The 12,500-nt window shown below is 42.3% G+C and overlaps 2 protein-coding genes across 2 annotated transcripts in view; one reads left to right on the top strand and one right to left on the bottom strand.

Moving 5' to 3' along the window:
* LOC135095463 (WD repeat and HMG-box DNA-binding protein 1-like) overlaps positions 1-6,770 on the top strand; it is a 14,715-nt gene extending 7,945 nt beyond the window's left edge. The window contains 10 exon segments of the mRNA XM_063996312.1: positions 840-950; positions 953-1,065; positions 2,138-2,222; positions 2,225-2,271; positions 2,624-2,806; positions 3,598-3,809; positions 4,272-4,420; positions 5,321-5,571; positions 5,760-6,092; positions 6,326-6,770. Coding sequence (XP_063852382.1) covers positions 840-950; positions 953-1,065; positions 2,138-2,222; positions 2,225-2,271; positions 2,624-2,806; positions 3,598-3,809; positions 4,272-4,420; positions 5,321-5,571; positions 5,760-6,092; positions 6,326-6,532 — 1,691 coding nt within the window. The 3' untranslated portion in view covers positions 6,533-6,770.
* Positions 6,771-7,620: 850 nt separating this feature from the next.
* Positions 7,621-11,264, bottom strand: LOC135095517 (charged multivesicular body protein 1b-like). The gene is made up of 5 exons (XM_063996387.1): positions 11,105-11,264; positions 10,639-10,749; positions 10,032-10,165; positions 8,981-9,201; positions 7,621-8,337 (listed from the first exon to the last, which is right to left on the bottom strand). Exons 1-5 carry the CDS (start codon positions 11,124-11,126, stop codon positions 8,217-8,219), a joined length of 609 nt encoding a protein of 202 aa, XP_063852457.1. The 5' UTR covers positions 11,127-11,264; the 3' UTR covers positions 7,621-8,216.
* Positions 11,265-12,500: the final 1,236 nt, after the last annotated feature.

The raw sequence follows: 12,500 nt of genomic DNA, 5'->3' as shown, positions 1-12,500 counted from the left end.
TGTGTTTTGGGGTGTTTTGGGGTGTTTTGGGTGTGTTTTGGAGTGTTTTGGGTGTGTTTTGGGGTGTTTTGGGGTGTTTTGGGTGTGTTTGGAGTGTTTTGGGAGTGTTTTGGGTGTTTTTGGTGTGTTTTGGAATGTTTTGGAGTGTTTTGGTGTGTTTTGGAATGTTTTGGAGTGTTTTGGGGTGTTTTGGGTGTGTTTTGGGGTGTTTTGGGGTGTTTTGGGGTGTTTTGGTGTGTTTTGGGGTGTTTTGGGTGTGTTTTGGAATGTTTTGTGTGTGTTTTGGGTGTTTTGGGGTGTTTTGGGTGTTTTGGTGTGTTTTGGGTGTGTTTTGGGGTGTTTTGGGTGTGTTTTGGGGTGTTTTGGATGTGTTTTGAGGTGTTTTTGGGTGTGTTTTGAGGTGTTTTTGGGGTGTTCTGGATGTTTCTTGGTATTTTGAGAGTGTTGTGGGTGTGTTTGAGAAGGTTTGAGTGTTTTGGGTGGGTGTGTGTGTGTTGGGGTGTTTTGAGCTGTTTTTTTTTGTATTTTTTGGGGTGTTTTGGGTGTGTTTGCTGTTTTTTTGGGTGTTTTTGGGTGTTTTAGGGGTGTTTTTGTGTGTTTTAGGGGTGTTTTTGGGTGTTTTGGGCATGTTTTCTGTGTTTTTTGGTGTATTTGGAGTGTTTTTGGGCATTTTAGGGGTGTTTTGGGGTGTTTTTGGGTGTTTTGGGCATGTTTTCTGTGTTTTTGGGTGTATTTGGGGTGTTTTTTGGGTAGTTTAGGGTACATTTTTTAATTATTACCCACAAAACACTTGACAGCACCTTTACCGTCACCGAGACACCCATACCATCCCCATACAGGCGTGTCCGGCGACCAGCACATGTCAGTGATGGTGGTGGACACAGCTGGGGCGCGCCATCCCCTGCCACAGCCCTGCCCGCTGCCCCTGGGTCCCCGGTGCTTCCTGGCCTGGGGGGGTTCACAGACGAGGGCACCCCCATGGCGGCAGACAGTGGGGGTGTGGTGCGGCTCATGAACCGCAGGGTGAAGGGAGCCTGGACACCCATCCTCAACACCAGGGATCATGTGTGTAATCACCCTAAAAATGCATTCTTTCACCCTACATCACCCTAATCACCCTAATAACAGGATTTTCTTACTTAAAACACCCTAAAATATTCTTTCTTACTTTAAAACACCCTTAAATACCCTTTCTTATCTTGAAACACCCCTACATCACCCTAACTCACCCTAATCACCCTAATAACAGGATTTTCTTACTTAAAACACCCTAAAATATTCTTTCTTACCTTAAAACACCCTTAAATACTCTTTCTTATCTTGAAACACCCCTACATCACCCTAACTCACCCTAATCACCCTAGTAACAGGATCTTCTTACTTAAAACACCCTAAAATATTCTTTCTTACTTTAAAACACCCTTAAATACCCTTTCTTACCTTGAGACACCCTTACATCACCCTATCTCACCCTAAACTCAAAAAAGCAGAATATCCTTATCTAAATTCACCCTAAAATACTCTTCCTTACCTTAAAACACCCTTAAATTTACTCACTTACCTTAAATCATCCTAGAAATGCACTCTCTCACCCTAGTCACCCTAAACTCACCCAAATCTCCCTAAAAACAGCTTTAAATCACCCTTAAACACTCTTCCTTACCTTAAAACACCCTAAAATTTACTCCATTACCTTAAATCACCCTAGAAATGCACTGTTTCACCCTACATCACCTTAAACTCACCCAAATCACCCTGAAATCACCCTAAAATAATCTTTGTTAGCTTAAAACACCCTAAAATTTACTCCATTACCTTAAATCACCCTAGAAATGCACTGTTTCACCCTACATCACCCTAAACTCACCCAAATCACCCTAAAATAATCTTTCTTAGCTTGAAACACCCTAAAATTTACTCCATTACCTTAGATCACCCTAGAAATGCACTGTTTCACCCTACATCACCCTAAACTCACCCAAATCACCCTGAAATCACCCTAAAATAATCTTTCTTAGCTTAAAACACCCTAAAATTTACTCCATCACCTTAAATCACCCTAGAAATGCACTGTTTCACCCTACATCACCCTGTTTCACCCTACATCACCCTGTCTCACCCTGCCTCTCCCCAACAGGTGCGAGGGAAGTCTGACCATTATTTTGTGGTGGGGGGCAGCGAGGTGGGGGGCACCGTGCGCTGTGTGCTGTGTAGGGGGGCGCGTTTCCCCCCACTCTGCCCCGCCCCCACCTGTCTCTCCTCAACATGAAGGTAGGGGAGGGAGAGAGAGAGAGAGAGAGAGAGAGAGAGAGAGAGAGAGAAAATGTTTGTGTTTTGAGAGAGAGAGAGAGAAATTTTAACTGTATTTTGTATGAGAGAGAGAGAGAGAGAGAGAGAGAGAGAGAGAGAGAGAGAGAGAGAGAGAGAGTTTGTGTGTGTGTGTGTGAGAGAGAGAGAGAGAGAGAGAGAGAGAGAGAGTATGTTTTTTGTATAAGAGAATGTTTTTTTGTATGAGAGAGAGAGAGAGAGAGAGAGAGAGAGAGACACACACACACACACACACACACACCCAACCAAACCTAACCTAACCTAACCTAACCTAACGTAACCTTTCTCACCCTAGCTGCCACTGTGGGAGGGTGACACAGAGAAGGGTGACCTGGAGGAGAGGGTGTGTAGGACCCGCCTCCTGCTGCCCACCCTGAGCCACGCAGGAGCTATGGGGTCCTTGAGAGAGAGCGAGAGGGAGAGAGAGAGAGAGGAGACTGAAAGAGCTATGAAGGAAGCCATGATTAAGCTCTTTGCAGTGAGTTTGTCTGTTTTGCGGTGTTTTTGGAGTTTTTTGGGGTGTTTTTGGGTGTTTTGGGGTGTTTTTGGGTGTTTTTGGGGAGTTTTGGGTGTTTTTGGGGTGTTTTTCGGGTGTTTTGGGTGTTTTGGGGAGTTTTTGGGGAGTTTTCGGTGTTTTGGAGTGTTTTGGGGTGTTTTTGGGTGTTTTGGGTGTTGGGGTGTTTTGGTGTGTTTTTGGGGTGTTTTTAAGTGTTTTTGGGATGTTTTGGGGTGTTTTTGGGAGTGTTTTGGGTGTTTTGGGGTGTTTTTGGGGAGTTGGTGTGTTTTTGGGGTGTTTTGGGGTGTTTTTGGAGTTTTTGGGGGTGTTTTGGGATGTTTTTGGGATGTTTTGGGGTGTTTTGGAGTTTTTGGGGTGTTTTGGGGTGTTTTTGGAGTGTTTTGGGGTGTTTTTGAGTGTTTTGAGTGTTTTTGGGGTGTTTTGGGGAGTTTTGGGGTGTTTTGGGATGTTTTTGAGTATTTTTGGGGAGTTTTGGGGTGATTGAGGTTTTTGGGGAGTTTTGGAGTGTTTTGGGGTGTTTTTGGGGAGTTTTTGGGGAGTTTTGGGGTGTTTTTGAGGTGTTTTGGGGGAGTTTTAGAGTGTTTTGGGGTGTTTGTTGGGTGTTTGTTTATATGCTAATCTTACTACTATTATTATTATTATTATTATTATTATTAATTAATTCATTTTTCCTCCTCCTCCTCCTCCTCCTCCTCCTCCTCCTCCTCCTCCTCCTCCTCCTCCTCCTCCCACACCCCTTCACCCCCCCACAGCTAGCCTGCAGGAGCGACAGAGAGTGCAGGGCTGTAGAAGTATGCAGTTTAATGCCTAACTACCAGACAGTCGAATTGGCCATTAAATACGCGGCCAAACTACACCGGATGCAGCTGGCGGAGAGACTGGGGCAGGTGGCGGCCATGAAGGTGCAGGAGGAGAGGAGCAGGCAGCAGGAGGAGGAGGAGGAGGAAGAAGAGGAGGTGTACGGGTGAGTGTATATGTGTGTGTTTGGGTTTGTTTGGGTTTGGGTTTGGGAGGGAGAGAGGAGGAGGAGGAGGAGGAGGAGGAGGAGGAGGAGGAGGAAGAGGAAGAATTAACAGAAGGAGGAGGAGGAGGTGGAGGAAGACAATTTTAGAGAAGAGGAGGAAGTAGGAGGAGGAAGAATTAACAGAAGTAGGAGGAGGAGGAGGAGGAGGAAGACTAAAGAAAGGAGGAGGAGGAGGAGGAGGAAGAATTAACAGAAGGAGGAGGAGGAGGAGGTGGAGGAAGACAATTTTAGAGAAGAGGAGGAGGAGGAGGAGGAAGAATTAACAGAAGGAGGAGGAGGAGGAGGTGGAGGAAGACAATTTTAGAGAAGAGGAGGAGGAGGAGGAGGAAGACAAAAGAAAGGAGGAGGAGGAAGAAGAAGAAGAAGTAGAAGAAGAAGGTAAAAAATTATATATATTTACAGAAACAGCAAGAGAAGAAGAAGAAGAGGAGGAGGTTGGAGCCAAGAAGAAGAAGAAGAGGAGGAGGAGGAGGACTTCCCACCTCTTCCCTCAGCCATGCAGGAAGAAGAAGAAGAAGAGGAAGAGGAGGAGGAGGAGAGAGAGACAAGAAGTAAATATTAACCTTATTGTATTTATATATACTCGTATATTTAAAATGTTCACACACACACACACACACACACACACACACACACACACACAGGTTCTTATTTGCCAGACCTCTGTGTGATATGTTGCTGTTTAACCATTAATACCGACTAAACTAAGATGGTGATGGGTTTGGCAGATGCACCATTGGAAAGGGGAAGAATAGAGCTTGTTCACCCATAACTTTCATTATTTTGTGATTAATATTAATAGAGATATGAGCAAAAATTATAGTGACTAAAAACCCCGCATATCAAAATGTTGTCGTTTAACCATCACTAACGACTAAACTAAGATGGTGATGGGTTTGGCAGATGCACCATTAGAAAGGGGAAGAATGGACCTTGTTCACCCATAACTTTCATTATTTTGTGATTAATATTAATAGAGATATGAGCAAAAATTATGGAGACTGAAAACCCCACATATCAAAATGTTGTCGTTTAACCATCACTAACAGCTAAACTAAGATGGTGATGGGTTTGGCAGATGCACCATTGGAAAGGGGAAGAATAGACCTTGTTCACCCATAACTTTCATTATTTTGTGATTAATATTAATAGAGATATGAGCAAAAATTATGGTGACTGAAAACCCCATGTATCAAAATGTTGTCGTTTAACCATCACTAACGACTAAACTAAAATGGTGATGGGTTTGGCAGATGCACCATTGGAAAGGGGAAGAATAGACCTTCTTTTCCTGTAAATTTGATTATTTTACGATTAGTAGAAGTGGAGATAGGACCAAAAATGATAGACACCGATAATTATAGATTAACTTAAACAATCACACACACACACACATTTGACCTAACCTGACCCGACCTGACCCAACCTGAGCCGACCTTTCACCCCTACAGGCAACCCACTACTTCAAGCATCCCGTCGAAAAACCACGACCACCGCCACCGCCGCCTTGCTCTCCCAAAACAACCCATTTAAGAAGAACCAACGAACCGGTTACCCTCTCCCTCTCTCTTCTTCCTCTTCTTCTTCTTCTTCTTCCTCTTCTTCCTCTTCCAAACGAAGCATAGATTTAATTGATAGTTTCCGGAAGGCTATGAGGAAGGAACCCACACCTGTCCTGCGCCCGGTCGTTAGGAAGCCGCAGGTGTGTAATTATTGTTGTTGTTGTTGTTGTTGTTATTATTATTATTATTATTATTATTATTATTATTATTATTATTATTATTATTATTATTATTATTATTATTATTATTATTATTATTATTATTATTATCCTCCTCCTCCTCCTCCTCCTCCTCCTCCTCCTCCTCCTCCTCCTCCTCCTCCTCCCAGAACAAGAAGAAAACAAAGGAAGACCAACAAGAGTCAGCGAAACCAGGCCATCCAAAATCAGGGAAGGAGAACATCGAACACACCTCTGCACAAAACGGGTCACAACTTTCCCCAAACCCCTTCCAGAAACCCCAGGGGCGGCCAGGGGGTGCGGATAGGACCCCCGCACCACCCCCTGCCCCGCCAGCCGCCCAGAAGCCTCGGTCTGCCCTGGAGATCTGGTTAAGCGACAATATTGAAGTGGTGTCAGCAGCTCACCCTGGGGCAACAGAGAAGGATGTTCGGGTGAAGGCGGCCATGATGTTTAAAGATTTGGATGTTGGTGTTAAGCAGGTGAGAGAGAGAGAGAGGGGGGGAGAGGGAGAGGGGGGAGGGTGTGGGGGGAGAGAAAGGGTGAGGGAGGGTGTTGATGGGGGAGAAAAGGGTGAGGGAGGTTGTTGGGGAGAGAGAGAGAGAGAGAGAGAGAGGGAGGTTGTAGGAGAGAAGGGAGAAGGGGAGGGAGGGTGTGAGAGAGAGAGAGAATAAACAAACAAACAAACAAATAACTAAATAATTATGACTTCCAGAAATACAAGAACCTGGCAGCCGAGGAGAGGAAGAGGCCAAGAGAGGAGGAGGAGGAGGAGGAGGAAGAGAAGAAGAAGGAGGAAGAGGAGGAGGAGGAGGAGAAGAAAAAGAAGGAGGAGGAGGAGGAGGAGCCAGTAGGGAAGAAATTAAAGACAGGAGGTTCTGGTTTAAATAAATTGTCAGCTTTTGTGTTCAAGAAAGATTAGTGGTTGGTTCTTTTTGGGGTTATTTTCCTGATTTTCTTATTTATTTTCTTATGTTTATTGAGTTATTTATTGATTTATTGATTTATTTATTTATTTATTTATTTATTTATTTATTTTCTTATGTTTATTGAGTTATTTATTGATTTATTTTTGTTTTTGTTTTCAGAAAAATTAGTGGTTCTTTTTTATTTTTTGCTATTTTTATTTATTTATTTATTTATTTTTAGTTTTGTTGTGTTTAAGAAAGATTAATGGTTCTTTTTATTATTATTATTATTATTATTATTATTATTATTATTATTATTATTATTATTATTATTCATTATTCATTATTCATTTATTCATTCATTTATTTTCATTAGAGACAAGTAAATTATATATTAAAGCTTTTGAATGGGCTAGTGTAATATTGTACCTATTATTATTATTATTATTATTATTATTATTATTATTATTATTATTATTATTATTATTATTATTATAATTATTATCATCATCATCATCATCATCATTATTATCATCATCATCCCTGTACAATTTAAAATACATATCAAAAACTGTATTTCTTAATTTAATGTTTTTTTTAAGGTATAATTTTATGGCTAAGCTTGACAAATAAATTAATTAAGCTTTAATTATGAAGTTTACAAAAAAAAACCTTACACACACACACACACACACACACACACACACACAGGGGAGGGGGAGTCAAATGGGGGGACCGGGGGTGTAAAGGGGGGTGTTATAGGGCCACAATAAGAAACAGGTCAACTTGAGGTCATAGGTCACCTTTAGGTCATAATAAACACTGGTCAGCTTGGTCACAATAAACAGAGGTCAACTTGGTCACAATAAGAGGTCAACTTCAGGTCACAATAACAAACAGGTCAACTTAAGGTCACAAAAAAACTCGGGTCAACTTAAGGTCACCATGAAACAAAAACAGGTCAACTTCAGGTCACAATAACAAAAGGTCAACATCAGGTCACAATAGCAAACACAGGTCAACTTGGTCACAGTAACAGAGGTCAACTTGAGGTCACAATAACAGAGAGGTCAACTTGAGGTCACAATGAAAAATAAATAAATTAGAAATGAATCTTTTATTTTTTGTCTGTCTAAAAATTATTCCTTTAAATATTTGATCTACCCTACATGGTATAGATAGAAGTGGTTCCTTTAGGCTGTTCCTTTAGGCTGTTCCTTTAACTTATTGCATCTACAGTAATCATAAAAACAAGGAATTATTTATGTGTAATCAGGTGCTAAATTCTTGGCTTAACAAACGCACAAACTAACAAACTAACAAAATTATATATATTGCTTGTAAACGCGCACAAACAAACAAACAAACATTATTATTTTATTTTATTCTCTCTCTCTCTCTTAAGCAGTGTGACAAAATATATTTTTTGTAACGTTCATTGCAATAATAGTAGTAGTAGTAGTAGTAGTAGTAGTAGTAGTAGTAGTAGTAGTAGTAGTAGTAGTAGTAGTAGTAGTAGTAGTGGTGGTGGTGGTGGTGGTGGTAGATTAAGACAAATTAGTAGTAGTAGTAGTAATATCAATAACAGTAGTAGTAGTAGTAGTAGTAGTAGTAATAGTAGTAGTAGCAGTAGTACCACCACCACCACCACCACCATCCGACCTAATGAAGCAAGGCCTATTTAAAAGCAAAGCCTATTTAAGCATTCCTGAGTTTGGCGAGGCGCTGGGTCAGCTCGTCCTGGTCTTGGCTGGCCTGGGTAGCGGTCACCCCCACTGTGGTCGTGCCCCCTTGTGGTAGCTCCATTTTTAACTCCAGTCTGGGGGAGAGAGAGAGAGAGAGAGAGAGAGAGAGACGGGTGTTTAGTGTGTGTTTGCAAGGGTTTGGGGTGTTTTGGGGTGTGTTTTGGGGTGTTTTGGGGTGTTTTGGGGTGTTTTTTGGGTGTTTTTGGGGTGTTTTTTGGTGTTTTGGGGTGTTTTGGGGTGTTTTTTGGTGTTTTTGGGTGTTTTGGGGTGTTTTTGGTGTTTTGGGGTGCTTTTGGTGTGTTTTGGGGTGTTTTGGGTGTTTTGGGGTGTTTTGGGGTGTTTTGGGGTGTTTTTGGTGTGTTTTGGGGTGTTTTGGGGTGTTTTTGGGGTGTTTTTGGTGTGTTATGGGGTGTTTTTGGGTGTTTTGGGGTGTTTTTGGTGTGTTTTAGGGTGTTTTTGGTGTTTTGGGGTGTTTTGGGGTGTTTTGAGTGTGTGTGAGTGCATTTTGGAGAATTTTGAGTGCGTTGGGTGTTTTGTGGACATTTGGGCACATTTCAGGATATTTCAGTGAATTTCATAACTGTTAACACACACTTAAAGACTCTTTCGAATTTTACGAGTACAATTTTTAACATATTGACAAAAACATCGTCAGTACAAGCATGCTAAGAATTCCTCCCTGCCCTGCTTCCTCTGCCCACCTAACCGCACACTTACCCTGCCTCGTCGGCCACCTGGGTCATGAGGGAGTTCACGGAGTCCTGGGGGATGGCGGTGGTGACAGTCTGGCCCATTGCTGTGTCCATGTATGAGCTCTGAACGTCCAAATCCTCAAATTGATGTTCGAATTTATCCATAAGCGCAGAAATCTTCTCCAAATTCATGCTCTTCATTGCCGAGTCGAGATTCTTGACCACCCCTGCCATGCTCTGGGTCACCTGCAATATTGGGAGGGTTTTGTGACCTCTCTGTGGCTACTGTGACCTTCTGTGACCTCAAATATGACCTGTTTTGACCTTTTTGGGGGGATATTGGTGTTTTTGTGATGTATTGGAACTCTGGTGACCTACTGTGACCTCTTGACCACCCCTGCCATGCTCTGGGTCACCTGCAATATTGGGAGGGTTTTGTGACCTCTCTGTGGCTAGTGTGACCTTCTGTGATCTCAAATATGACCTGTTTTGACCTTTTTTGGGGGGATATTGAAGTGTTTTTGTGATGTGTTGGAACTCTGGTGACCTACTGTGACCTCTTGATCTTTCCTGCCATGGTCTGGGTCACCTGCAATATTGGGAGGGTTTTGTGACCTCTCTGTGGCTAGTGTGACCTTCTGTGACCTCAAATATGACCTGTTTTGACCTTTTTTTGGGGGGATATTGGTGTTTTTGTGATGTATTGGAACTCTGGTGACCTATTGTGACCTCTTGGCCTTTCCTGCCATGCTCTGGGTCACCTGCAATATTGGGAGGGTTTTGTGACCTCTCTGTGGCTAGTGTGACCTTCTGTGACCTGTCTTGACCTTTTTTGGGGATGAAAGAAGTATTTTTGCAAAGTTATAGACCTTCTGACCTTATGTGACCTCCCCTGAACACCCCTGTCATTCTTGTGTGCATCTACTGTGACCTAGTGTGACCTCATGTGACCTTGAGTACAGAAAACCAGCAAAATCTAATAATTTGAACCTTGAAATTAAAAGAAAAATAAAAAAGCAAAAGAATTAGGCTTGTGTGAATCTTATGTGACCTGGTGTGACCTCCTGTGACCTCACCTTGCGCTGGGTGACGGCGGTCTGCACCCTAGAGGCCACAGCATCCACCCGCGCTGCCATCCGGAGGTAGTTTAACGCCTGGCTCTTGTTGCGGATGGAGTTCTCGGCGTGAATCCTTGCGCCATCCATGTTCCCTGTGGGGGGATGGTTGTGTGTGTGTGTGTGTGTGTGTGTGTGTGTGTGTGTGTGTGTGTGTGTGTGTGTTGTAGTTATTATTATTATTATTATTATTATTATTATTATTATTATTATTATTATTATCATTACTACTACTACTACTACTACTACTACTACTACTACAACCACCACCACTACTACCACTACTACTACTACTACTACTACTACCACTACTACCACCACCACCACTACTACTACTACTACTTCTACAAAACAGTAAATAAATTAGATTAAACTACGTTAGGTTAGGTTAGGTCACACACACACACACACACACACACACACACACACACACACACACACACACACACACTCTCCCTCACACACACACACACACACACACACACACACACACCACCAGTAACCTCACTCGCTCATAACATTAAACCAGATTACAAGAGGTCAGGTCAGGTCAGGTCAGGTCACGTACCTTTAGCGATGGCCTTCTTCAGTTTGACCTTTTCTGCTTTTTCTTCCTTCTCGCATTTTTTAGACTGTCTTTCTAAATCCTTGGCGGCAAACTTGAGGTTGAATAGGTGTTCTGGGGGGGGAGAGAGGGGGCGGTTTAGATACGTTGTAAGGGGAGGGGAGGGGAGGAAGCGGGGAGGGAGAGGGGGAGAGAGGCATTTGGTAAGGTTACGCTATGTGTGTGTATGTGTGTGTGTGTGTGTGTGTGTGTGTGAGAGAGAGAGAGAGAGAGAGAGAGAGAGAGAGAGAGAGAGAGAGAGAGAGAGAGAGAGAGAGAGAGAGAGAGAGAGAGAGAGAGAGTACACACACACACACACACACACACACGCAAGCACACTCACTCACACACACACACATATTAAACCACACAATTTCTCCTCTAAATACAAGACACAGCGCCATATTTCCCCATATCTCCCATTACTTACTCTCCATATTTGCTATAGACATGGCGGCGGGGCGAGGGAATGGGCGGAATTAACTCAAAATTGTGATAATACTAAGAATGAGTAATAATCTTGTGGCTGTTTACTACTGTGACGTCATTGCCTGCTGATGATGATGATTGTTGACGTTTTGTGTCATTTTCTCTCTCTAACGGGGTATTTTTTTAATTTATTTGTTTTTTATCGATTTTTTCTGGTTTTTATCCGTGTTTGTTGGTTTGTTTTATTTGTGTTTGTGTTTATTTGTGTTTTTTTTTAGTTTGTTGTCTTGATTTTTTGTTTTCTTTGTTTTTTTTTGTGGTTTCATATGCTGCTGATGATGATGATGGTTGTTTGGATTTTTTTTTTTTTTTATGTAGGAGTGACACTGGCCAAGGGCAACAAAAATCTAATAATAAAAAAAATGTCCACTGAAATGTCAGTCCCACAAAAGGGTCAAAGCAGTGGTCAAAAATTGTTGAATAAGTGTGTTGAAACCTCCCTCTTGAGGGAATTCAAGTCATAGGAAGGTGGAAATACAGAAGCAGGCAGGGAGTTCCAGAGTTTACCATAGAAAGGGATGAATGATTGAGAATACTGGTTAACTCTTGCGTTAGAGAGGTGGACAGAATAGGGGTGAGAGAAAGAAGAAAGTGTTGTGCAGCGAGGCCGCGGAAGGAGGGGAGGCATGCAGTTAGCAAGATCAGAAGAGCAGTTAGCATGAAAATAGCGGTAGAAGACAGCTAGATATGCAACACTGCGGCGGTGAGAGAGAGGCTGAAGACACTCACTTAGAGGAGAGGAGTTGATGAGACGAAAAGCTTTTGATTCCACCCTGTCTAGAAGAGCAGTATGAGTGGAACCCCCAGACATGTGAAGCATACTCCATACATGGACGGATAAGGCCCTTGTACAGAGTTAGCAGCTGGGGGGTGAGAAAAACTGGCGGAGACGTCTCAGAACACCTAACTTCATAGAAGCTGTTTTAGCTAGAGATGAGATGTGAAGCTTCCAGTTCAGATTATAAGTAAAGGACAGAGCGAGGATGTTCAGTGTAGAAGAGGGGGACAGTTGAGTGTCGTTGAAGAAGAGGGGATAGTTGTCTGGAAGGTTGTGTCGAGTTGATAGATGGAGGAATTGACTTTTTGAGGCATTGAACAATACCGAGTTTGCTCTGCCACAATCACAAATTTTAGAAAGATCAGAAGTCAGGCATTCTGTGGCTTCCCTGCGTGATATGTTGACCTCCTGAAGGGGTTAAATGTTTTGTTTTTATTTAATTGTTTGTTTTATGGTCTAGTTTCTTTTCATTGTTTATTTATTGTTTATTTTGTTCTATTTTATTTATTTTTATTTTTCTCTTGCCTTTAGTGTTATTTTCAGCATTATTATTATTATC

The sequence above is a fragment of the Scylla paramamosain genome, chromosome 49 (genome assembly GCF_035594125.1).
Source record: "Scylla paramamosain isolate STU-SP2022 chromosome 49, ASM3559412v1, whole genome shotgun sequence".
Taxonomy (NCBI): domain Eukaryota; kingdom Metazoa; phylum Arthropoda; class Malacostraca; order Decapoda; family Portunidae; genus Scylla; species Scylla paramamosain.
This window is presented reverse-complemented; position numbering and strand designations above follow the sequence as displayed.

Coding starts and splice junctions, on each gene's coding strand:
- LOC135095517 (XM_063996387.1), bottom strand. CDS start 11,126: ATGTCTATAGCAAATATGGAGA. Junction 10,750..11,104: donor GTCTATAGCAAATATGGAGA/GTAAGTAATGGG, acceptor CTCCCCCCCCAG/AACACCTATTCAACCTCAAG. Junction 8,338..8,980: donor CAGGTGGCCGACGAGGCAGG/GTAAGTGTGCGG, acceptor TCTCTCCCCCAG/ACTGGAGTTAAAAATGGAGC.